This window comes from Pogona vitticeps, chromosome 1, assembly GCF_051106095.1.
Source record: "Pogona vitticeps strain Pit_001003342236 chromosome 1, PviZW2.1, whole genome shotgun sequence".
NCBI classification, from domain to species: domain Eukaryota; kingdom Metazoa; phylum Chordata; class Lepidosauria; order Squamata; family Agamidae; genus Pogona; species Pogona vitticeps.
The window spans coordinates 248761411-248787198 of NC_135783.1; the positions used below are offsets into that span (position 1 = coordinate 248761411).

The 25788-nt window shown below is 41.4% G+C and overlaps 1 protein-coding gene and 1 long non-coding RNA gene across 5 annotated transcripts in view; one reads left to right on the top strand and one right to left on the bottom strand.

Annotated features, from left to right (window-relative positions):
* Positions 1-13208: 13208 nt before the first annotated feature.
* On the bottom strand, positions 13209-13785 carry LOC144586030 (uncharacterized). The gene is made up of 2 exons (XR_013540712.1): positions 13656-13785; positions 13209-13395 (listed from the first exon to the last, which is right to left on the bottom strand). It is a non-coding gene; the product is annotated as an uncharacterized LOC144586030 (long non-coding RNA).
* A 23-nt stretch (positions 13786-13808) lies between these two features.
* Positions 13809-25788, top strand: part of MYRF (myelin regulatory factor) — a 129700-nt gene continuing 117720 nt past the window's right edge. For all 4 annotated transcript variants that reach the window (XM_072985532.2, XM_072985534.2, XM_072985533.2 and 1 more), the window contains exon 1: positions 13809-14204. In XM_072985532.2, the coding sequence (XP_072841633.2) occupies positions 14159-14204 (46 nt within the window). In that variant the 5' untranslated portion in view covers positions 13809-14158. The remainder of the gene's footprint in view (positions 14205-25788) is intronic.

Genomic DNA, 25788 nt, shown 5'->3' on the forward strand with positions numbered 1-25788 from the left:
CAGTATTTTGGCAATCCATTCAGTCCTCTAAGACAATGGCCAATGCCCCTTCTAATTTCTCAGAAAAAGAAGGGAACCATCTGAAGCAGAAAGGACATCCCCACCCCCCACAAGACCCTAACAAAGAGAGACAGAAACTGGGGAAAGCAGTGTTTCATCCAAAGCCCTTTTCTTGGGGGGGGGGGCTTCTGGGCTTTCACCTCTCCACCCATACCATACTCTCCCTGCCACTTACACCTAAACATTTAAGGCTAGACTTGCAGCTAGGAAGGCCAAGCAATGTGGTAGTTCTTGTTGTTCCAAAGGAAGGGAAACAACAGGGCAGTATTAAGATGGAAGGGCACACTCTTTTATGGGGAACTGCTGACGCAGTTAGCTGACATTTGAGCTGCTCCCACTAATGGTTCTGTAAGTATGTAAATGACTGGGAGTAGGGACACATTCATAGTAGACCCACCTCTTAAAGGCTCTTGAAGTTACTGTATACTTCATTCTTCCCAAAACTCGTCTATTGGTATTGAAACCTGTGTCCGCTCGATCAATCCAATGATAGCTTTTACCAACAGCACATATTTTAAAACCCTACAAAAATATAATAAACATCATGCAAAAGCTAAAACGATACAATTCCTGTAACCTGAATGTTATCCTAATGGCACTAAGCCATTGTATATATTTACACACACTTAAGTTTTAAGCAGCATAAATGTAAAGAGATGGTTAATATTAAGGTTATATAATGGTGAATAGCTGATGGCATTGTGTATGAAAAGGCATTGCACAGCCATTCTATCTTTTTTTTTAATGGTGGTAGAAAAGATGGATGAAACTTGAGTTAAGAGATTGGAGTATTAGAAATGGAAGATAAGGTTGTCTGGACCTCCCTAAAATTATGTGAATGAAGCAGGAAAATTGCACAATAAAATTCATGCTGGAAACATCCTGTGCATTACAAACAGTTTTTGAGCATTGCAAACAAAATTCGTAACAGCCAATCCCAAATTCACATAGGATCAGAAGTACTTCTATTCTTCCCAATACTTAAAGGTAATGACATGAAAGGCTACGATAAAAATCTCAGCCTATGCCATACTTTCATTTGTTTTCATTGCAGTATTTTAGTTGAACCCATATGAAGGATATAGGAAAATCCCTGCTGGTTGTGATCAAAAGTTGTGCATCCTATTTGCAGCATAGCCAACTTATGAGATGCCTCTTGAAATACTACAACAGGATGTGACAGGAACAACTTTCCCAGATGTTTGTTTCCCAGACAAGTGCACTTCTTTGGAACGTAAAAAAATGATGTCAACAGCTGAAACTCATTCCATGTGCTGCAAACCCCAGAAATGTTTTGCTCAGATTGTTTACCATTTGAAGGTAAATATCACTATTACAGGAAAAAGTCAATGGAGTAACAACTAATAAATATTGACACTAAACTTTCTTACAAGCAGGTGGCGCTCTTGCCTTGTGCTACAGCTCTTAATCATACTGTATCACATTTGTTTTGTGCTTGAGCTATTTCCTGCAGTTGTGAATTCCAGTGTGCTAATGGCATCAGAAATATGGCTATGGCAATGTTGATTGCAACATTTCTGAGTGAATCAATGTATAGAGAACTCAAACAAGTATCTTGAGAAGTGTGCCTACATTCTGACCAAAAGTAGAGGACGGGCGGAGGGGGGGGGAGACACAGGAGTCCTAAAATTAAACCACACGATCCATCTCTTCTACTGCGCTATCACCCAGCTTTATGCATCTAGACTGAAGAAGAGTCCTAGAAAATGCAAATGCTTGCACACTTGAAGGGCAACTGGGTTGGTCTTAATAAAGGTGTATTACTCAACTATCTCATGGCCCAGCACTGCTACTTTTCCTTTGTTCATTTTTTTAAATGAATGGGCATGTAATTAGGGCTGGTTCAGAATACAGTGTGCGCTTAGACTTTCAGTCCATTTTTGATAAAGGCCACCATGAGAAGTTCCTCAGCAAACCTACAGGACATGGGATAAAATGAAAAATCCTATTGTGAAAAATTATTAAGGAGCAAAAAAACAGGGTATGGGGACTAAACATACAGCTCTTGCAATTCTGACAAATGAACCTCTATGAGTTGCCTTGTATTAGGATCAGTGATTTTAAACTTGTTTGTAATTGATTCGGACTTACAGGTGGAAAATAAGGTGAAATGGGCTAGGCAGTGAGACCCATCAAACTATTCAGGATGAGAAAGCAGAGAGGTGGTGCAAATAAGTCTCTCCAGACTGGTTAAAATGGCAAATGCAGAACTATATAAAGTGTAAGATGGTGTACATTGAGACAAAAATAGCTTCACATATCCACTGACTGATAAGGAAAAGGCTCTTGGAAATACTTCAGTGGAAATACTACCTCAATGACAGGCAGCTGTGGAAAAGGTAAGTTTAAAAAAAATCAGAAAAGAATAAAAAGGAAACCTAAAATTCCACACTGGCATTATATAAGCCCACAGGTTAAATGCACATTGAATACTTTATACAATTCCAATCCGTGCATCTGAGAAAAAGAATACTTCGCAGCAATCTCCTTTCGATTCCATCTGTCAGAGAATTGCTCCAACCTTGCCCTCAAAAGTAGTAGCCCTAGAGGTGGATCAAAAAGGTTCAGATTAGACCTGGATCAAGGCTAGGCTGGTACACTATTCCCCATATGTCATGTGATTGCTGGAAATAGCTCACACTGGATCATGCCATAACCAGTCTAAAACGCAATATATTTCCCAGCATGATCAGTGAACTAAAATGGAAGGGAACGGGTGAATTCAGTTCAGATGATTATCATATCTACTACTGTGCTCAAGAATCCTGTAGAAGAAATGGAGTAGTCCTCATAGTCAACAAAAGAGTGAGAAAAGCTGTACTGAGATACAATCTCAAAAATGATAGAATGATTTCACTGATGCCCAAGATGTCAATGTTTATTCTTCCCATCTCCTGTTTGACCACATCTAGTTTACCAAGGTTCATAGATCTTACATTCCAGGTTCCTATGCAGTATTTTTCTTTGCAGCATCAGACTTTCCTTTCACTTCAAGGCATGTCCGCAGCTGAGCGTCCTTTCGGCTTTGGCCCAACCACTTCATCAGCGGTGGAGCTACTTGTACTTGTCCTCCGCTCTTCCTCAGTAGCATGTTGGATGCCTTCCAATCTGAGGTGCTCATCTTCCAACGTTATATCTTTTAGCCTTTTGTTTCTGTTCATGGAGTTTTCGTGGCAAAGATACTGGAGTGTCTTTTCAGTTCCTGCTCCAGGTGGATCATGTTTAGTCAGAATTCTCCACTATGACCTGTCCGTCTTGGGTGTCCCTGCACGACATAGCCCATAGCTTCTCTGAATTACTCAAGCCCCTTCGCCATGACAAGGCAGGAATCCATGAAGGGGTGGGTGTTCATAAGTCATATTTTGAATTCTCTTATCTGTACCAACCATCTCCTGGCTACGATTTCTGCAGGGCCCCCATTTGCTTCCATTCATTTAAGCTACGTGTGGCCTTCCTGGAGTTGCTAGACTACAACTCCCTTAAGCTAGTGTGAAGAATGCTGAGTGTTCATGTCAAACTGTGCCTGGAAGGCTCCATTATCCAAGTCTAATTTATTTCTTTCACTTCATGGACGCACTCTTTAATGCAGTGAGGTGCTTTGAGCATATCAGCTTAACCTACCTTGCAGAGTTGTTGTGAGATAAAAGATTACCCATACATACCACTCAAGAGGACCGGACTCGATGGGGTTATAGGCTCCTTTCAACTCCATTCTTCTATGAATGTTTGTTTGTTTGTTTTTGGTACTTATATACTACGCTATTCATGCACAATACTATTCTGAGTGTTTTACATAAAACAGCAAGATAAACAGAACCTCAAGCACAGCATAAAACCTTAAGAATACCTTTCTTATGATTATGCAAATAAATAAATAAGCCACTCAGTCAGTTATCCACTGACAGCAAGGTTTTGAGTCTTCTAGAACTCTTTATCAGGTAGGGTTAAAAACTCCAGGTCAGGGGATGGAAAAAGTTTGACAATACTTTCTAGCAAAGTCTGCACTTTGGTTTTGAATTTAACACAGAGATTATACAGATATGCTTGGATCATCCTCAGAAACAAGATGAATTGGAGGTTGCACCTAGGCCCTGTGAGGCAAAGAAATGACAGCTGTTTTTTTAAAAATAAAATGTAGGACCAATATTCTGTTCAATATTTTATGGGCAGTGTGCTATTTGTGGAAGCTGCCTATGGAATCAGAAGAGATGCCAGCCTTGCACCTGATTTTGTAAGCATCAGTACCTCACTGCAGGAAGTTCTACAACTGGAACTCTGCATCCCTAAAAACTGAACAGGATTTTGGCCTTGCTGTACAACTTCAAAGGCAAAGCTTTCAGCACAGTGTGTGATTTTCATTTATTATAGTGGAAATCTCAGTGAAGCACTTCTACCTGAAAATGGGAGAAGAAAAATGGCTAAAATATTAAAGTTTATCCATGTGCTGGATTATTGTACTTATTTTCTTACCATCAAGAGTTCAGAGATTCATGATAATATTTAAACAATCCACATTTAGGTACAGTGGTGCCTCGCATAACGTTTTTAATTGGTTCCAAAAAAAAAAACCTTATGCGAAAAAAACTTTATGCGAAACACCATTTCCCATAGAGATGCATTGGAAACCGGTTAATCCGTTCCAATAGGCACGGATTGCCGTCCTTAAGCGAAAAAACCCATAGGAAACATCGTTAAACGATACAATGTATCCTCCATTGGAATGTATTGTAGCTGACTCAATAGGTTTCAATGGCTTTGCGAAGTCAATTTTTGCAAAATTAAGTGTGTCATAAAAGGGTCAAAAACGGTTTTAAATGCTTGGATTAGCTTCTGCACCCTCTAAAACGGATGCAAAAGTTAATTTGGCTTTGATCTGACTTTTCGTTAATTAATGGTGAATTTTTTCCCCCCAACTTTTGACAGCTGTCAAAATCTGACAGCTCCATTATTTCCTATGGGGGAAGAAAAAATTCACAAAAAATTAATGAAGACTCAGCAACTGTTCTAAATTCTTGGGTTCGTTAGAGCACTGTTCCCCAACCTTGGGCCTCCAGATGTTTTTGGACTCCAACTCCCAGAAGCCTTCACCACCACCTCTGCTGGCCAGGATTTCTGGGAGTTGAAGTCCAAGAACATCTGGAGGCCCAAGGTTGAGGACCACTGCGTTAGAGGACCCCCTAAGTTGTGTGCAAACCTGATTTGGCTTTGATCTGAACTTTCGTTAATTTTTTGTAAATTGTTTTCTCCCCCATAGGAAAGCATGGAGCTGTCAGATTTTGACAGGTCCATTGGTTCCTATGGGCCAAAAAACAAAAATTCACAAAAAATTAACGAAACGTCAGATCAAAGCCAAATCAGGTTTGCACATGACTTAAGGGGTCCTCTAACGAATCCAAGCATTTAGAACCGTTTTGGACCCTTCTAAGACACTTTTTAAATTGAAAACAAAAAAAAACGTTAAGCGAAGCAGGGGACCTAAAACCAAAAACGTTAAGCGAAGCATGGTCCCAAAAACGCTATGCGAAAATCGCCCATAGGGAAAAACGTTATACGAAGCACAATCTGCCTCTGAAAAAATAAACGTTAAGCGAAAAAAACGTTAAACGAAGCAAACGTTAAGCGAGGCACCACTGTACTCTTGTAAGAAAATATGTACAATGCTACTGTGCTCAGTCACTAGGAAAACACCTGCTGGCTCATCCTTTGCCACCAGTTTGTGTTATTTGGCACTAGGTAAATAATCCAATGTGCCAAGCTATCGCTATGTTAGTTTTCTGCTGAGGAACTAGCAGATCACGTAGCATCTTAAAGGACTAACATATGTTCTTTTGGATTTGATAGAATGGATTATAGTCCATAATGTAGGTGCTACAACACATTCTTTAGTCCGCAAAATGCTGCAAGATTCATTTCTTATTAATATGGTGTAAGTGGCTCAGTCAACCTCAAGATGATAGCCAGTTCCCAGGGAAAAGTATATAGTTTTGCAGAATGAACCTTGAGGAGAAAGATTTATTCTTTTACTTTCCACATTTTCAGTCTATCTCTCACCGATCAGGTAGACTTGTTGCCACTATTGCTTGTGGAGAGAGCAATTTAGATTGGAAATTACATGATTGGTGTTGCAATCGCAACTGTTAGAATCAACAAAAGTCAATGACCTAGGAGTGAATGACCTGGGAGTTTAGAATACTGCTCCTTGTATCAAGCAAAACAAAAACAAAAGAGTTTGGGAACTTTAAAGTTCAAGTCATACACCTTGTACTCACACAAAGCTACTTCACCTCTGGCAATAACCTGTATCTCCAGATCAATTGCATTGCTATGAGCACACATTTAACCCCACAGATTGCAAACATGTTCATGCCTGGCATGAAGCTATGCTTTATCATCTCCTTTGTACAAAGCCTCTCCTCTGACTGAAATTCATGGATGACATCTTTATTATCTTGACTGATGGCCAAGAATCACTTTAAAAATCCCATCAGAACTTTTATCCTACTCCTGGATAGTTCAATGGTTTAAGAGGTTGGGAATTTGATTCCTCACTGTGCCTCCATGGAGAACAGCCAGTCTGTGTGGCCTTGGGTGAGCTGCATAGTCTCAGGATGCCCCCAGAAGAAGGGAATGGTAAACCATTTCTGTGTATTCTCTATCTGGAAAACCCTGAAAAGGGTTAACATAAGTCAGAATTGATTTGCTGGCACAAGGTGGTGGTTGTTAATCATCATCATCTGAGTCTAGATCAGTCTACATAAATATTCTTTCTGGATACCACCATCAGCTACACAGTCCAATCTAAGGACCATATTCAGCTTCCACCCCTGAAACACCACTATCACTGGAATGACACATTGCAGATAAACCACTCTAAGCGTTTTAATCACAGGATGAAAATGGAACTGCTCCCTCATGGGCAAGAACAATGCCAGCTGGCCCATGTCATCATAGCTGGGAAGCCTCTTAGCCGTGGCCACCCAGCAACATGGTTTTTGACCAGGGGTCAGCTTCGGCAGCTCCGCTTTGGCCGTATGTGGAGCAGGCAACCATTTCTACACTGCAAGGCTTGCATGTCCAGTGGGCAGCTGGATGGTGGTGGCCAGAGAGTGCATGTGGGCAGCATCAACATCAGCGAGGGGGTCTCCCTGGCCATCAAAGATCCCCCATGGCCACCCCTGCTGCTGTCGCCATGCTGCCTGGTTGTCATCATCCAGCTGCTCACAGGACAAGCAAGCCATGTGGAAGGGGAAGGGCATGCTCACCCAGCTGAAACCCTACTGTGCTTTAAAATAATGCCTAATGTGTACTATTTTAAAGGGCAGTAAGGCATGTATCATGTGAAGCAACACTGGCTTGAGGCAAGTGTACAACCCTGGCCAAAATCCAACCAAGCCCACTCACATAAACATACCTGCTCAGATCCATGAAACAGAGACTCAGAATTCATGAAATTACAGCAAGCTTAAAGTAAAATACCCACACACTAAGATCAAACAAACAAATTAACAGGGCAAGATAGATACCCCGAAACAACCTACTACAAGGCAAAGCTGAAAAAGTGCAGGCTACCACTAGTAATCACCTACAGGTCCCAACTGAGACTGCTTGAACATTTTACAGCCACCATTGCACAAGAATGGGTCCCTCGCCCAGACTCTTGACAGCCTTCTAATTTTTAACAACTTTGATACACAAGTGACTTTTCTGTCCATTGGGTGATAACTCCTGCCCAGCCCCAAAAGTACCCCTACTGCTGGATCAAAAGGGTCCAGTTTTTTTGGTGCAGATCACGGACAGGCTGGAGCACTACTGGCCATATGTTTTATGATTGCCAGGAAACCACTTGCACCAGATGATGTCAAAAGTGGTCCAAAATGTGAGCTACTGTATAGAGTATGCCCATGTGATCATACACTAACTCTGTTTTCACCAGGGGGAGCACTATTTCCTTTTGTGGGTTGATGCAGGAAAAGTAAGTGTTCCTTCTCTCCATAGGTTTCATGCACGCCAGAGGACGTGATGGAGAAATGACAACCACAGGAGATGAGAATAAGAGGGTGACAATTACATTGCATGGTATTGTTATCATCTCCAGTACTGAACAAAGTCCTGATTGCACAGACATCCTGTTATCAGTAATTAAACGGTTGTCAGGAAGTGTGGTAAGTGATGATGTTAGAGTTATGTCAAGAAAAAAAAGTTTTTGTTAATAGCTGCACTCAAAACTGTAGCTGAGTCTGGGGTACTTATACATTTAAGGTGTGACCAGATTGGCATTTAGCCTGCTGTTTGGTCTGCTTTTGTCAAGAAAGAGGTCACAACCGAAACTAACAGATTCAAATTATTTGCTAAACATTAGGAAGAACTGTCTGTCAATAAAAACTGTTTGTAGTAGAATCAACTACTTTAAATATTGGTCAACTTTCCTTCATTGGAAGCTTTCAGACATGAACATTTTTAGGGATGCTTGAGTTGCGACTTACCTGCATCAGCAAAGAGTTGGACTTTATGATTGTGAGTGTATCTGAAGAACTATGTCAAATGTAGCAAATATTTTGCTGCTCTTTTTAGATTGGCTTATGAGAAGTATGGCCATAATACAGGCATTTACATTCCCCGCCATGACTGACATGCTTGCTTTTTTTTTTTTTTGTATGTCAGATAGACATGGTGAAGAATGAAATTTCAAAATGAAAAATCAAATGAAGTCATTTGAAGCATTTAAAAACTTTATAATGTACTATGGGTCATATGACAGCACAATCCCCTGCATGGCTACTGAGCAGCGAGCTGTGTTGAAATCAAGGGTACTTACTCCCAGATAAGTATGCAAACATAGGTGCATGTTTTTGTGTGTGTGTTTTTTAAAATCATTCCTAAATAAGCGTGGATACAATTCCAGCCTAAAACATGTATCTTGGAAACATGAGAACACCAGCAGATAGCTGACGAAGCACCACCAGAGAGGGGAAGGGAATCTGGAAGCACCATGGAAGTTAGAAATGTATGAGTCTTCTGTGAGGATTATGTCTGAAATCTTTAATACTAGAAGTGCTAAACATAATAGAAGAATAAGCTAAGGAGGAATAAGCATTACTTGCTGAATATTCCCAACAAAACTGTACCAATGGAAAAAGAACATGAGGCCATCTCTTATGCTTTGGTGATATATTCTTATAGCCCTGATCTCTATTGTGAAGACTACACTTCCTAAATTCAAGAAAACTAAAGATTTTGGCTCACAGTCCTTCATAAAGAGAATAGAAAGCAGCTGCTGCACTCCCGATTTCTTGATTTGTAGGAACATCTGGATAGGCAGAATTTGATTCAGGTCTTAAACTGGAATGGAATAAACAAACAAAAACAATATTTTGCTTCTTCCCCGGTTGCCTGAAGTGAGTCTCTGTAAAGGACAAAGGGAGGGAAAGAGTAAAGAATAACAATTGTCCTAAGCTAAAGCGGGGAGGGTGAGAGAGGTTGGAAAAGGCTGTAGAGCTTTGCTTTCCAACACTGAAAGAATAGCCCTATTACTTTCCCCAAACCTCAACCCCCTCCCTTTCTCTCAACCCCTCCCTGGAGAAGAATTGGTCACTGCACAGCTGTGAAAGAGAGAAAAATATATTTATATATATATATATAAGAGAATCTACCCCTTCTGAATTGATTTGTGGAGCTGAACAAAACTTCATTGTGCACTTTATCTGCCCAAAAGAGAATGGGCCCCACAGTCTTTGCCTGGCAGGGGCTCTGCTGTTGGTTAACTGTGGTCAGATAACTGTAACTTCATTTAGATACTGTACTCTCTCTGTGTGTGCGCGTGTGTGTGTGTTTGTGTGTGCACGCATGCGCACAATGATTATCAATTGTGGGCACATCTGGGGATAAACACAAACACCAATCCTCCTGCTGCCCTCCTGAGAAAGAAAAGGGGAGAAAATTGATAAGCTTAAGAGGATGCAGGGTCTCCAGCAATTCGTTTCAGATTTCTTATTCCCCACCCCCACCACCCTTTATTGCAATATGTCTAAACATAACAGAATTACAAACATATACTATTAAGGAGATGCCTCTTCAAAAATATGGATGGAAGAAGATTTGAATTCTGATAACAGCAGTGAAATGAAGCTGATTTACACAGAGGCAAGTTTTGTCACTTCTTCTTGTTCAATACGCTAGCAGGGACACAGTCCAAGTTCTTGAATATCTGCAGAACAGTAAAGTCCCTCTGGTTTTGATGGAGGCTTCTTAGACAGAGAAGGGAGGAGATTTAACAATTAAGGAAATAAAGCCTCTCTATTTTTATAATTTCTACCTCTTTGCTATACAAAAGTACAAGTTCTGTGGCAATTGTTAAGTGAATTAGAATTTCCTTTATGGAAATCTCACAATAATTAAATGATATTTCCTTTCTTTGGATGATCTCCTTCTAAAATACAAAGTTACTTTTGAGTGATTCTTTAACAGCCAATAGAGTACACACAATCTTCTATATAAATTTGTTTGCTCCTATAATGGCTAAAATAAATACACCGCATGATTTTTCAGTGTTCTTCCATATACTAAGGAGGTATGAGCTTGGATTCCGTCCCCCCCCTGCCCAATATGAGTAGCATGTATTAAGAAAAGAAACTGCCATGCTTTGGCTTACATCCCAATCTGCTTAGGGTCCTCCATCAAGGAAAATATCAGAGAATGACACCCCATTGTTTGTGTTCAGTTGAGTAATATGCAAGGTCATTATTTATTTAGTTGGAGCATCAACTCCTGTTAACCAAAATTCTCAAAGTTACTGCAAAAATGGAATCATGCTCCCTTCTATGTTGTCCCTTCCATGTAGTCATCTGATTTGGAGAAAGGCATCTTCCAGCTGCGTAGTGGGATCTTGTACCATTTCTCCTTGGGACCCTTGGTGCTTACTTTTACATATATGTGTCTAAGTACAGGGGGCTACTGAACATGCAAGGAACTACTGCCAACCAAATACAGGCAGTAAAATTTATAACATCTTGTTATTAAGTCCTTTCCATACAACTCCTCCCTCTCCCCACAAACACCTTTGAAAAAGAGCTCTTTAATCTCAGCAGTCTTTCCAGAGGTGTGGTGATCATGTGAACAGAGGGGAAAAGGTCCACCTCCTTTCACATCATCACATGTCTGTTTAAAAAGAGTGCCTTCCAACGTAATAATTTCTGGGACATGGGTAGGTGGTGGAAGAAGGAGTGGATGCTCACATGTTGCTGCAAAACAGGGTGGATTTGATAATAGTTAAAATTTTTAAAAAATCAGTTTATGATTTAAATAAAATATTTTTAGAATTTAAATTGTGATTAAAATCAATTTGATTTTTAAAAATTTTTGTTTTTTTATTCAATCTGCTGCAAAAACAACAAAGAGTCCTGTGGCACCGTATTGACATCCTATCTGGCAAAAGCTTTTATGAACTGGAGCCCATTATATCAGACGCATACAGACATGTATCTGATGAAGTAGGCTGCAGCCCATGGAAGCTTATGCTGAATAAATAAATACATTTTTGGTCTTTAAGTTACCACCAGATTCTTTGTTCTTTCTGTTTAAAGAATGTGATTCTTACCCTCTTATTGCCATACACATTTTGGAGAGCAAAGAAATGGTGGGCAGATTGCCTCATTAAAGTGGTAAGACCTATTTCAGAGTGCAATGAAAGAGGGCTGTTCTATAATGCTTCAAACGGTAGGAGGAAATACAGTTTAGGTTTTCTGAGCAGAAATTCTTAAAGTTCTCAGTATAATCAACCCTTCAGAGAGTGACTATGTTAGAAGACACCTAAGACTGCATATGTAGGATCTCGTAACAGTTAAATTATTAACATATATAATTCGGAGTGAGCACTAATGTTTACAAATTCCCTTGAGGGATCAGACCATAGCACATGTAGATGAGGCATTATTTCCTGCACGTGTGGGATGCTCCACTGAAAGCTTGTCAGTGGTTCACCAGTTGAACGTGATCTACCTTCTGCCTGCCCATGTTGGCTTGAATGTCAGTTGCTAGTTTGCTTATATATGTGGTGGCAAGAAATGGAAAAACATATGCTTATCATCAATGGCCAAGAAGTGATTTTTTAAAAAGTAATTAATGTCCCCTCATACAGTAAGCTAGAATACAGCAGTCACATAATGAGAGGGGGGAAATCAGTACATATTGTTACAGTTGATTGTTCAAGATAAAATAGATGTGAAAATAAATTTACAAAGAGGGTCTTGGCTGAAAAACTTAGAGAATGGTTTGCGTGCAGGCCTCTATCATTAGGCTGAGCTGCTCCACTCAAATTCAGAATAAAGCCATTCAATCTCTGGCATCAAGAAAGGAGAAAAAGAAATAGGTATAATCTCTGCAGGTACACTTTCATAAGAACAGAAACAGGACATATGCGAGGTGCTTGATTTTCTAACTGTTAGTGCAACTGTTAAAAAAAAAGAGAAAGAATTTTCTTAAAGGGAAGGGAGAGGGAAGGACACCATCCCCGAGATTATGTCTTCAAAATCTACACTCTCTAGCCTAAGGCACTTCATGGATAAAGACCCCCTGCCTTTAATAACTATATGCCCATAAGGTGGAATCAATGATAGGACAGTGGGACAACTATTCAGTGTTTCAGTTATCAAATTTTATACTATGGACCTAATGGTCTTGCAACAGGTGAGGTGGGGACACTCCCTCCCTTTAGATTTCCAAGCACTTTGTTTCAGTTGTCAAGGGCAAAAAATAATCTTCTTCCCCTACCCGTCGCATGCCTCACGGCTCCTTCTACCTTTCTGATACTGTTGGGCGAGGGGTGGTGGGGGGATGGGGGTGGGGAATAAAGGAAATGTTGCTGACCTGGAGAGAGAAATGGAACATGTGCAACTTGACATCCACACTTCAATGATAGCCCCGTCATGACGGCTAAAGAAATAAAATGGCGTTTGCGTCTTCTGCCTTGACAAGTGACACTTTTATTTGGGAACAAGTTCTGTTTTGTTGTGCCAGAGGAGAATCCATTTTAGAAGTAAAAAAAAATCATTACATAAGCGTTTGTAACCCTACCTGCCAATGCCCTGACTCCTCTAAATATAACATACTCTACACATATATTTTTTTTGGGGGGGGGGAGAGAAAACGAGAGCCGAGGAGTGAGGGCACCGAGGTCTCGACTCTACCTATCTTCGAGGAAAGGCAGCTGCAGTGACAGGAGTCCTTTCCATGGAGGGCCAGCTCAGTTCGACTGCTCCCAGTACCGCCGGTGGTTGTCTCTCGGTGGCCTTAGAATAGGGCTTCAGCCCCCAGCTGCACCTGTTGGATTAAGAAGACAATTGGCAGCCTTTGATAGTCAGCGAGCCGCCTTGGGCGCTTCTGCTTTTAGGGTTAGAACGGCGGGGAATCAAGCCCCGCCAGACCTCAGGCTCTTGTCAGGGGCGGCGGCGGGGGAGCGGGCAAGAAGCCCTAACCCGCGCCAGGCAGGCGACTCACCGGGGCGGCGACGACCGGGCACCACACACGCGCCCGCGGACCCCCCCCCCTCCCGCCTTTCTGGCCTCGTCCTCCCGGCCGACCTTGGTGCGGTGCCGGCGCCGGCCAGCAGAGTGCAGTTGCGGCGGAGTTGCCGGTCCGAGGCGGAGGCCCAGGAGGCGGGGAGGAGAAAGGGAGGGCGTGAGGGGAGAGAGAGAGAGGGGCTGAGTGAGGCGTCTGCTGAGCCCGAGCAACACAGCAACCGCAGCCCGAGGGGAGAGCCGAGCGGCGTGGTGGAGGCCGACACGAAGCACCCGCCGGGAAGAGTTGGGGAGGCGCCTCACCCCCTCACCCCCCTCCCGGGCAAAGCGCGCCCTCTCTTTTCTGCTGCTTACGAGGAAGACGGGGGTGAGCGAGGGGTGGAAAGGCGCGCCCCAGTTCGCCTCGGCCGGAGCGGGTCAGCCGGGGCCAGAGACCGTCCGAGAGACCCGGCTTCGGGGGTGCGCGCCGCCGGGGTTGCGCGGCTCGAAGCACCCTGGGCAGGGGGGGGGGAATGCCCCCTTGCGGGCTCGGCGACTAGCCCGTCCGCTTGGTGCATGGCACAGCTATGGAGGTGGTGGACGAGACGGAGGCTCTGCAGCGCTTCTTCGAAGGTAGGCGAGCGCCGAGCCGCTGCACGCTTGCCCCGGGGAAGGAGCGCGAAGCCCTAGCTCCCGCTTGCCCGTCGCCGCCCGCCGGTCGCTCCTCGGGCTGGCAGCCCCGCTTTTCGGAGGTCGCCGTTGGGGGCCCGGGGGTGGGGTGGGCAGAGTCAGAGCGGATCTCCCTGCCTTCCACATTCGCGGTGTTGGGGATGAGCGGGCGGGGGTCTAGTCGGCCCCGAGGAAGAAGGGATGCCGGGGCGCGAGGGGAGAAAGGGGAGAAGGGGGTCTTTAGAAAAACTAGTAAAGTGTCCCAAAAGTAGGGAGGGTTTAGCAAGAATTTCGAAAACGTTGCGTAGTTTTTGGAAAGCCCCCGGGGTGCGGGGAGATCCCGGGCGCAATAGGGGCGAAGCGAACATGCCACCGAAGACTTGCTGAGGATTTCCCCGTTTTGCCTCTCGGGATGAGGATCGCACTCCCTTTCCGCCTCAACGCAGGTCAAAGGACTCGGTTTTTATTCTTCTCCGCCACCGTTATCGCCTCAAAAGGCAGAGGAGTTGCTTCCTTTCATTTTTCCTTCCTTTCTTTCCTTCCAGCAGCGGTACGTAGTTACTTTCCCCACCCATTCAGAGCCAACCTTGCGTTAGATAGAGTAAATATTCGTCCACTTAACCCACACGTGTTGCAAAGGGCTTTTTAAGATACCGAGCGCTGCGATCTTGCAAAAATGCTTCGTCCTCTGTCCATATTGTCGGCCGTCTTGTGCTCTCAAAGTGACGGAGAAACGGGCTTTCCCTTCCATTTGAGGGAATTGTGCCCACAGGTATGAAAACTCCTGCAACACGGGCCGCACACACAGAAGTCAGTGGCAAATGTTGATAAACATAAAACTGGAATGTGACTTTTATGTGGTGATTGTATGATTTGTTCTCACTGATTTTCGGACCAAGGAGGCTTCCCTACCAAAGCCTTCAGCACATCCAGCTTTTACTAGCCTGGGATCCGTTCTCACCTTCCCTTTCCTTCCTATTTTCACTTCCATTTCTGTCTCTTCTGTCCCTTGCATTCTGTATTATACTTCTACAAAGGAGTTTAATTGCTAGTACAGTACTTGTTTGGAGAGCCAGTTTTGGCAAAGAAGCATCACACTGGCTGTCCGGACACTCTCCAAAATGAAAAGGTAGAACACCATCACTCTTGCCTGTACAGTATTACCTTTCCAGCTGCCAGAGTTTATCTTGGCCTGAACCTGGCATGTCCTTGACCCCTTTGCTAAAATGTTCCTTTGAATCTGAGATTTTGTGTCCCACGCTATGCTAGGTAGTTTTTCCTAGACCACAAGTAAGTTATTAATTAATTAATTAATTAACAGTAAAGAACTTCTTCCCTAACTAATTATAGCAATCTTTACTCCTTTCCTGTGTTCTATGCTGGTTGAACATTGAGATTCTTTGGGCAATTCTCTGGAGCACGCCTTGTGTTTATCACAATGCAGTCACATTGTGTGATGGGATAAATTACTTTTTATGTTATGGATTTCTCTGCTGTACGATCTTTGTCCACAGAAAATTTCAGATCTGTCTCTCTAATTCTTAAGCTCTCATATTCCTTGCATTGAACTAAACCTGTGTTTGCCACAAGGCATACACTTAGTGGGGAGTTACAGCTCATTTTGATTTTCTGATGTGCAGAAAAAAGTACTTACATTTCACACGTTTTGAAAATATTTTTGTTTGTACAGTAAAAAAAAACCTTAATTGTGTGCCTTACGTTTCTAGAGGATTATCCACATTAATCTGTTGCAGCAAAAATAGCAGTCTTGTCACACCTTGAAGATTTACAAATTCATTATGTCATAAGCTTTTCTGAACAAGAGTATTGCACCACAATATATTTGCTACTTTTAAAAGTGCCACAAAACTCCCCCATACACCTTTTAAAATATGCTATGGCTCTTACATTAAGGAAGGATAAAATACATGCTATACTACCCCACCACTCCATAACATTACGTTTTTTATCTGATTTTTCTGTTTTAATGGAAATGTGAGGAATTCCCATTGTGATTGGAGCTGCAGTGTTCTCCGTATTATTGTCACTATCTAAGTTGCCATCTTTTACCCTGGAGCTGCTCTTCACATAAGTGGATATATGTATATTATTTTAATTTTTCTCAGTGATAAAATATTACGCCCTTTTGTGTCTTTTTCCCCACCTGCCCATATTGTTGGTTTTTTCTCCTGGTTCTAGATCTCTTTCCTATCTCAGTATTTCTATCATCTCTTTTGTGACTATTCTTGTTTTTCTTCCTCTTTAGTGTTTAACATTGCTGTACGCCTATATGACAGCAACTTTTTATTTCTGACTTTAGGGTGGCAATGGGGAAATTATCTTAGGGGAGAGTAAACAACATTTAATCAAATGACATTTACTTCTAAGGAGAAATATATAGGATTCTGCTGGTATTCTACTGATAGTGGTTCCCCTCTTGTCACCCATTCAAATGGGCTGAAATCTTAACTTTATGTCTAGCCACATTTATGCATTGATCTTACTGCAAAAGTAGAGTGGAAAACAGGATTATCTTACATCATTAATTCTTAAGACCCACCCCATATATATCTGTTGCTGGCAGGCTGAGTAGTATTATAATCTTTCATGGTCTGAATTATACAGTACAGTATTAGTCATGTCCGAAATCTGACATTGCTGTACACTCTTGGAGCTTCTAAATCTAGAGTCTAAGGTTAGGTACACTTGTGCTTTCATGGTGTTACCAGCTTCTTCTTGCAGTGTTGATGTGGCAGATGGACTAGAATGGAGCTATATATGGAGATGGTAGTGAGCACAATAAAAGAATTGCCTTTGGAAGTATGTGGAAGAGAACTGATTTATCGACAAACTAACTCCAATCAATGTACTGAAGCCACAGCGCATGCTTCAGCAGACGTTTGTATTTATAACAAGCTAATATAGCCAGGTGGCTAGGGATTTAATTCAGGAGACCATTGTTCAGATTTCCCGTCACCTACAGCCACATTGGACCATCAGTAGTCTTATATTCATGGAGAACTTGGATGTACTGCTCATTTCGAATGCCCCCTTCTTTCTCTGTTAAGAAAGCTTAGTGTAGTTTGGAAAGATTAATGACTCAAGGAAACTGAGATCACTGGAAGATGACTTGATACACAGCAGTTCCAACTGAATGCAGCCTTCATCACCTTTTATCTTCTCATCATTTCTTGTAAAACCTCTTTTCATGGTGTGCACTAGCACACATGGGATGAAAAGTTATCAGACAGACCCCCAAGTAGCTTTGCTAAAGGATTTGTTCTATACTCCATGTAGTTCATATCTGCTGGATCCATTGTATGAAGTTAAGTTCCCAGTTTCCCTGTCTCTCTATATCTTTACTGTATCAGATCTTTCAAACTTTTTTCCATATACAGTATATGTCTGTCTGTCTATTGATACAGATTTTTCTAGGGCAGTGGTTCCCATCCTTGATGTTCTTGGAATGCAGTTTCCGGAGTTGCTGCCCAAGAACATTTGGATTATCCAGAGTTTGGAACCACTGTTCTAGGGATAATAGTGCCTGACTTTAAGAGGAGTCTGTGCTTTTAAGAACTGTGTAACAGAGATATTTGGCAGATGTGGGTTCCTATAAAAATCAAAACCCTAAATGCTGTGTTGATGCAAATCCCAATGGTGAAATTCATTGCTTGAAATATTCCTTGTAAAAAGAAATATTGAATGTGAGATATAGTCATCTCCATAATCTTACAATGTAATAATGCACAAGTTTACTTAGTTATCTAAGGCTTGTTGGGTTCTATAGGGCTTATTTCCAACTAAGTGGATATAGAAATAGAGAACTTTAGCCTTAGCATTGGATTAGCTTCCTTGACCTGATTGTTGTCAGAAAAATTGAGAATGATGGTTAGACCTCCCAAATTCTGTCCTTTAAGGAGGTCATTTTTGTGTTTTGCTTTAAAGCTACCAATCCATATCTGTTGCCAAACTGAAATCCTATTTTTTGCTTTGAGTGTTGCTGATAATAGAGATTATGAAAAGTAGGACATTTTTAGCCCTTGCAGGTTTCTGAGTTACATAATTTTTCTTTCAATGTGAATTCCATGAAGGCTTGGAGAATAACATCTTGTTTCCCAGGCATTGCATTTTTAAAATTATTATTATTGTTTGTTTTCAGTCAAGTCCTTGCTGTGTATTGATTCTGAATGAAAGGGAAATGTACAGCTAAAAAGGGGGGTGGGGGAGGAAAAAAAAGCTTATGGACAGGGAGTTGCTGATATGGATTATTTGTCCACTTTCATATCTTTCTTTCCCTAATCTCTCTTTGTGAGTTGTTTAGAGGACTGGCTTTTCAAAAAGAAAGTTAGCTTTAATGAGATAAGCATTGGCATCTATGTTTTTGGTGGTGAGTTTTCAGCAAGGACTTTTTATTTTGGGTCTGGAGATCTTGTTATCTGTTACTTGGATAAACAGTATGCATTAAAACAAATACATATAACATGAGCATATTCTTGTAAGTGGTGCCTGAATTGGTTTTTGTTTGCTTGTTTGTTTGTTTTTGGTCATGTCTATGTCATGAATATAAAGCTTACAATGGTTAGGATGTATATTTGTTTCAGAAATGATTTCTCTTCTGCCTTTGACTTTGTCTGTATTTCATTCACAAATGTCACACTCCAGACACAAAAACATTTCTTTTGTTGCTTGTAAAAACATTCTGAGTTGATTTTCAGGATGACTCTGCACTGCTGGACAGAGAGTTCCTTCCTAAAATTCAGCTCCTTTTAAAAATATCCCTCATGGATAACAAGCGTTGCTTGTATTGTTTTCACTCCTTAGGGTGAAAAAAAAAAGGTCATTCTAATCCAGCAGCTTGTCCCTTTCCACATTTTGGTCATGTTCAGATGGTTCACAGGGATGAAACACTACAGTGAACTTCTAGAATACTTCAGTATCCATTGTCCACTATTCAGACTTACTCCCATGTCATGCCTTTATCTGGTCCATCCCAGAAAGAATGAGTCACTTCTGGAATTCATGTGCTTTGCTCGCTGTGTAGAGAGATGAACACCCATACTGGAAGATTTGTGGTTATTAAAAGGGGATTTCTCCCCACTTAGACCAGTAGAACAACTTCCTTCGGTTTTTCCTGTAGGAACCAATTTCGTTTTTATCACAAAACTTGTGATTTTGTTAATTTGTTACTGTTTTTATATTTGTAAACAGCTCCAAGGTATGTAAACTTTCGAAACAAACACAGAAACAATCTTTGGGAGTACTGGATGGTTTCAAAATGTGACAACTAAATTGTTATCCCTGTGATTAGGAATGAACATTTGAATTAGCTATGTTACTATGGTGTTAACAGTCAAAAGCAAAAACAGTATTGTTTGAATTGGACTGAAGCAACAAACAAGGTTGATTATCCTTATCTCAGCAAGCAGAGCAAACAAAGATAAACAAATATATGTCTGTTTCCTTAAGAAAAATACATAGCTCACATATTGTCTCTTTTTCCTCCCTGGCACCTTCCTTGCTGAGAGAGGTAGTGACATTTGTGAGGTTTAAGGAGTTGCTGTACAGTACGGCCTTCCTGCAAGGGTGCTATAGTTGTGTCTATTGTCAGTCCTGCACTGAGCCAGACGTTGAGCTAGAATGACCTCCAAGCTATTTTCAAATCTCTGATTTTGCATGATCCAAACCACCTGTGCACTTTTGGCCCTGTTCGTGGCACTGCAGGCTGGATTCAGGAAAACAGAGCTCTTTCTTCCTATTCAGTTGTTTGGCTTCAGTGGAGATCAGGGTTTTCGACATCAACCGTAGATACAGGCCTTTACAGCCCTGCAAGCACATCTTCCTTCAGATAGATGCTCAGGTTAATGTCCTCAGTGGTTATTTGGCTGTGTAATACCACTCATAATCATTTATTTGAAATAGTTTGGCCCTGCTGCAAAGTATGATATGAAGGCATAATATATCTTTGTGTATCTGCGTTTTTGTGTGTGCGTGTCGTAAGATTTTTATTCGATGATCTAAGCCCACAATAAATTCAAAGATGTTGGAAGATAATGTAAAACATGCAATCTGTGAAAATATGAACATATGAACAACACAGCAGACAAGTAATATGGCCCCCAGATTAAAAAGGCTCAGTAGTAGAAATCCTCTTGTGTGAACTGGCTGATGTCATCATTTAGTGAAGCGAACATTTAAATTAAATGAATTTAAAGCTTCCTATCCCACCCACTCACACTGAAGCACAACTTTACACAAGGATTTCAGCTGCAAAAGTGGAACATCTGGGTGAATAAAAAGGTCCTTGCCTGGCATCACAAAAACGTTGGAGTCAGAACCTGCTGAGTTTCTGTAGGAAGAGGGTTCAGTGACTGGCGCACCACCGTTGAAAAAGGCCATCTTGTGAGACCTTGTCTTATCTTTCCGGTCTAACAAGACATCCTCTCAGAAAGGCAGTTTCTAACCAGCCAGGATCATAGGTGGGAGGAGATGGCCCTTAAGGTAGTTTGGCTTAAAGTTTTTGGGCAGATGTTGGGGATAGTTCTGCTGGTCTTTGTCTACATCTTTCATAATAGAATTGAAATCCGCAGCAACTAGAGGTTTCCCATCTCTGCTTAAGGGCATTAAAGGGTAGGACGAGAATCTTTTGTTGTGCTTGAAAGTGGACTGGGTGCAAGTGACTGTTCTTAAAATTGCCGTGAAGTATTCCATATAACTGGTCCATATAAGTAACAATCTGTTCTGTACAGCACTACTTAAAGTTTCTGAACTGTCTTATCCTTATAAAATCAGCAGTGCAAGGATGAGCATATGTGGCTTTCCAAATGTTGTTGGATTGTAAGGTAAAAGGTAAAGGTTCCCCTTGACAATTTTTGTCCAGTCGTGTTGGACTCTAGGGGGCGGTGCTCATCCCTGTTTCCAAGCCATAGAGCCAGCTTTTTGTCCGAAGACAATCTTCCGTGGTCACATGGCCAGTGTGACTTAGACACGGAACACTGTTACCTTCGCACCAAGGTGGTCCCTATTTATCTACTTGCATTTGCATGCTTTCGAACCGCTAGGTTGGCGGCCACTGGGACAAGCAACGGGCACTCACTCCGTCGCGTGGATTCGATCTTACAACTGCTTGGTCTTCTGACCCTGCAGCACAGGCTTCTGCGGTTTAGCCCGCAGCGCCACCACGTCCCTGGGTTGTAGCTCCCATTATTTCTCCTCAGTGGCTGTGCTCACTCACTAGAAAACTATTCCAGCAGCATTTTGAGGTCCACACATTCCTCACACCTCCAGTAATCTACATGAAATATTAACACAATGTAAGCAACTATATGCAAACTGTCCCTGTCTGCAAGTCCTGCCAGCCCTGGCTGGATTGACGGGGGCTTCCTCCTCCATCCTTTGATTCATGAACAATTAGATGACGGTTTGAACAGGGTGGGTGTTTGCTACAGAACTGTTCCGGCTAAACCCAGGCTAGTTCTCAGCACTGCCCAGGTGCCTGTAACTAACTTCACAGAGTCCAAGTATTTTTTCCCTCTTGGTTATGCTCACTGGGAGGAGATCCAGTCCAATTGTTTCTGGCAGGGTTGCTCCTCCCTGAACCGAGTTCGGGAGCCACAGCAGGGATGGGTGACATGCTCTTACTGAGGGCAGTGAGGTCTCTCAGGTCCCTGTCCTCACACCCTACTCACTCTTGGGTCTGGTGTGCTTTCTACCAATGTCTCTGCCAGCATCTTTTTTGTGTGGCAGTCGGCTCCCCAGAACTGGCTTCTTCAGTCTGGGTCTCCTCTCCCTATGTTGTTACTCTCCCCTGGATGAAGGACAAGGAAATGAAAGCTCCTACGTAGATATTGATCACTAGCCTTCATGAATCCTTGAAGGCTAGTGGTCTATACATACGGGCATTCATATATAGACATGGAAAGTATAAATTGAAAAATAGCAAAATACATAGATCTACAAGGCTATGGGAGAGTTCTGATTTATAAATAGAAAAACTTGTTTCCTAGCTGCTCCTTGGTGGGGGGCTGTTAGGATAGATATCTCTATCTTTGGAGAGTGGTTGACTATGTGTTTCCCAGTTTTATGAATACTAATTTCAGTAGACTTGAGTCTTTCGGATCTGTAAAACACTTGTAATATACAATCCATTTAAATCAAAATCATGTCCTTTCCCATCTTCCTTCAAGGTGACTACATTCAAAGGAGGATGAGTCTTCTTTGAATTTTTAACAGATTCAAGAAAGATTTTAGTAGATGCTCCTTGTGATGCAGAGATTAAGAAGACTGCACCTGCTAAAATCCCCTCTCTAATACAGCTGTAGGATCCTTAAAGAATTCACTACCTAATAATGAGTTATGTACCCACCAAAGACTAGATAGTACTATTGTGCTTTTATTATCCAATTTTTCCTCCTAATACTTAAAAGGCATTTTGAACTTGAATTGTTTCTGAGCATCAAAGGATTGTTACTGGTAAAGCGGCAGTATGGATTGCCATGGAATTTTATGTCTTCTTGATATGAAAAATGACAACAGCATGATAGTCTAGCACAGTGGCCTTCTTTCTGTTGCTCACTCACTGTTATGAAGTCTTGTTTGCAATACAGATATTTTCATTTCTGTGTTGAAAATGGAAGTTAAGACATTTCCGGAAGAGTAACTTCTGAAATAAAATGGTTGCACTGTACTTTTCTGTTTTGAGAAGTAAAGTTGAGATATCCCCGAGATTTAGGATCTATTTCAATTTCTGGAGGAATCTGTTCCTTCTGTTGAGAGCACATTGTTTTGCCCATGGCATCTTAAATCAGTTCCAGATTAATTAAACTTTGGCGATTATTTGCTGGCACAAAGGTTTTGATGAGAAGCAATTACAGTAGAAGAAAAGGAATGTTGAGAGCAGTAAAGAGTGGTGTGTTTAGGGCTTTCACAGAGAAGGCTGAGCAGTTAATTTTGGTCTGTCTGTGGTGTTCAGGGAGTGTTTACATAGACCATTTGTATTTTATATCAAAGAGAAGTGGGGAGTATGGGAAGGGGGTGGAGAGAGAGAAGCCTGACCCTTGGCTGGCATTCTTTGGAAACCCTACCTTCCTCTCTGCCTCACACTCACGTAAGGGAAACAGTTACAGCAGAGCTTAGCTATTTGGGATCTCGCTCACTCTCTTGGCTAATTTATGAGATAAGAGGTTGTTAAAGAATGTGTATCAGGAAAGATGTGCAGAATCACTTAAAAGGAAGAACAAATGCTGTATTGGGGGGAGTAGAGTTGGATGAGTAGCTTGGCAGGTGCTGGAGAACTTTAATAGGATGAAGGGAGGATAGTAGTGGTGGAAGGGATATTCGGGGGGGGGGGGAAGGAGAAAAAGAAAATCCGAAGTTTCTGAAACTATTTCAGCTAGGAGTGAACTAAAATGATTGAATACAAAAGAACTATGTCTCATTCTCAGCTCAACAGGTGAAACCGGAACTACTTCCTTTATAGCAATTGAATACCTTGCCCTTTCAATCTTTTTGCAGAGCGTAAAGGAGATAAAGCACCTGCATGTACATACAGCAGACTGTCTTATTTGGGTAATTTCCTGTAATTTCTATGTTGCTAGTTTTTTGTTTTTGTTTTTGCCAACAAGGCCAGGAGTTTCTGAAATAGATATATGTGCAAGATCAGTGTGTAAATAAGAGTGCTTGTTTAAAGAAGAACGTGGATGTACTAGTAGAGTCACATGGATACAGTACTTTAAATATAGTTATAATGTGTAGCGTGTTTGTTTAGCAAATGCAGCATCATTTGCTGGCCTTCCTAAATTCATTTTTACTAAAAAGTATGAGTCCTTCCAAATGAGAGTTTTATTCTGCAGGTGCTGCCTTATCTCAGTTTTGAAGTGTCAAAGAGGATTCAGAGAATTTGTAACCCTCCCATTTTTTCCATTAGTTGTTCCATTCTTTTTTTCTTACTGCTGGATAGCAGAATATAACTCGAGGAGGAAGATACAGAATAGTTGACTGTCTTTTGACTGCTAATGCTAGGAATCTTCTACCTGGAAGTCCCTTAGGGAATAAATCTAATTGTTAGTCTTAGCTGGGTTGGACATTGAATCAGTGGTACTTCCATAAGTGTTGATATAAATCACATCCACTCAGTGAGTCTATGCCAGCTGAAACTAATAATTGGATTTAAAAAACTGGATTATACAGAGCCATAACTAGCTATTTTGGCACCCACAGCTAGTGGCACTGCCTTCTACCCACCAAAATGGAGAAGGAGAATGTGCTTGATGCTTTTGAAAAAAAAAATTAAATAAGAAAGAAAGCGAACAGGGTGGGAGATGTTGCTGTTTATTTTCCTAAGGTTATCCAGTAAATATATCTCTACATTTTAGTGCCCTCTAAATGGTGATGTCCAAAGGTAAAGACCCAGTTGCTCCACCCAAGTTATCCCTATGGGATTGTAGTCCAAACCTATTTTGATACCTAAAAAATTCACTGAAACATATTGCTTTTGGAGCTTGTACTAATGTATGGATTTGGAACAAATGGTTTTCTGCTTTGTTGTGAAAGCTGCAAATTACTAGCTTGTGTTCCTGTGGGGCAGACCAGATACTTCCTGAAGTTAATACTTCCATCCTGGTCGAATCTCACACTAACTCCACATTTTAAATATGTTCATCACCCAGTTAAAAACTTTTGCTGAACTTAAATGTAAGCACTCTGGTTATGATCTTTTCTTTTCTTTCTTTTTTTGTTTTGTGCAATGGCCTTGGAATATATTGATACAAAGAAACATTCCAGACATATCCAGGCTTTCTGGATGTATCGATTGGAATTCTTATCCTTATCATCCTTATTTACTTCCAAGAGGCACATGCGCTCATTGAGATACCAATGTGTATCTATGAGGGTGAGGGTAGTAAAAAGATGGGTGGAAAAAATGATTATGGGCAATGCAGTGGAAAAATGAAGCAATCCCACAATTAAGTAGCAAACAACAACAACCTAGGGTTGGTAACTTTTTGAGATGATGGTGTTGATGATCTATATCAGTCATTTATGGTCCAAATTGTCTGTACCAGTCATGAATATCCTGAAGCTAAGCTTGGAACACTCTGTTTGAAAATTTATTTGTTACTGTTAAAAGCTAAAAACGGGAACATTAATTAAATGCTAATAACATTTAAAACTGAAATAGCTTAATTTGCTGCATTAAAACCACCAATTCATTAACTAAATACCATATACAGTATACTTGAGTATAAGCCGGCGGAAATATAAGCCGAGGCACCCGATTTTACCACAAAAAAGAAAACAAAAACAAACAAACAAGCAAACAAACAAAAAAACATAACACCTGGGACTTGAGTATAAGCTGCGGGTGGGAAATGCAGCAGCTACTGGTAAATTTCAAAAATGAAAATAGATACCAAAAAATTGCATTAATTGAGGCATCAGTAGGTTAAATGTTTTTGAAAATACTGCCCTTCTGAGCTGCGAGAAACACTTCACTGCCTGCAGAGAAAGAAGTCATGCTGGATGCTGCACTTATCTACTGCTCTACTGCTGC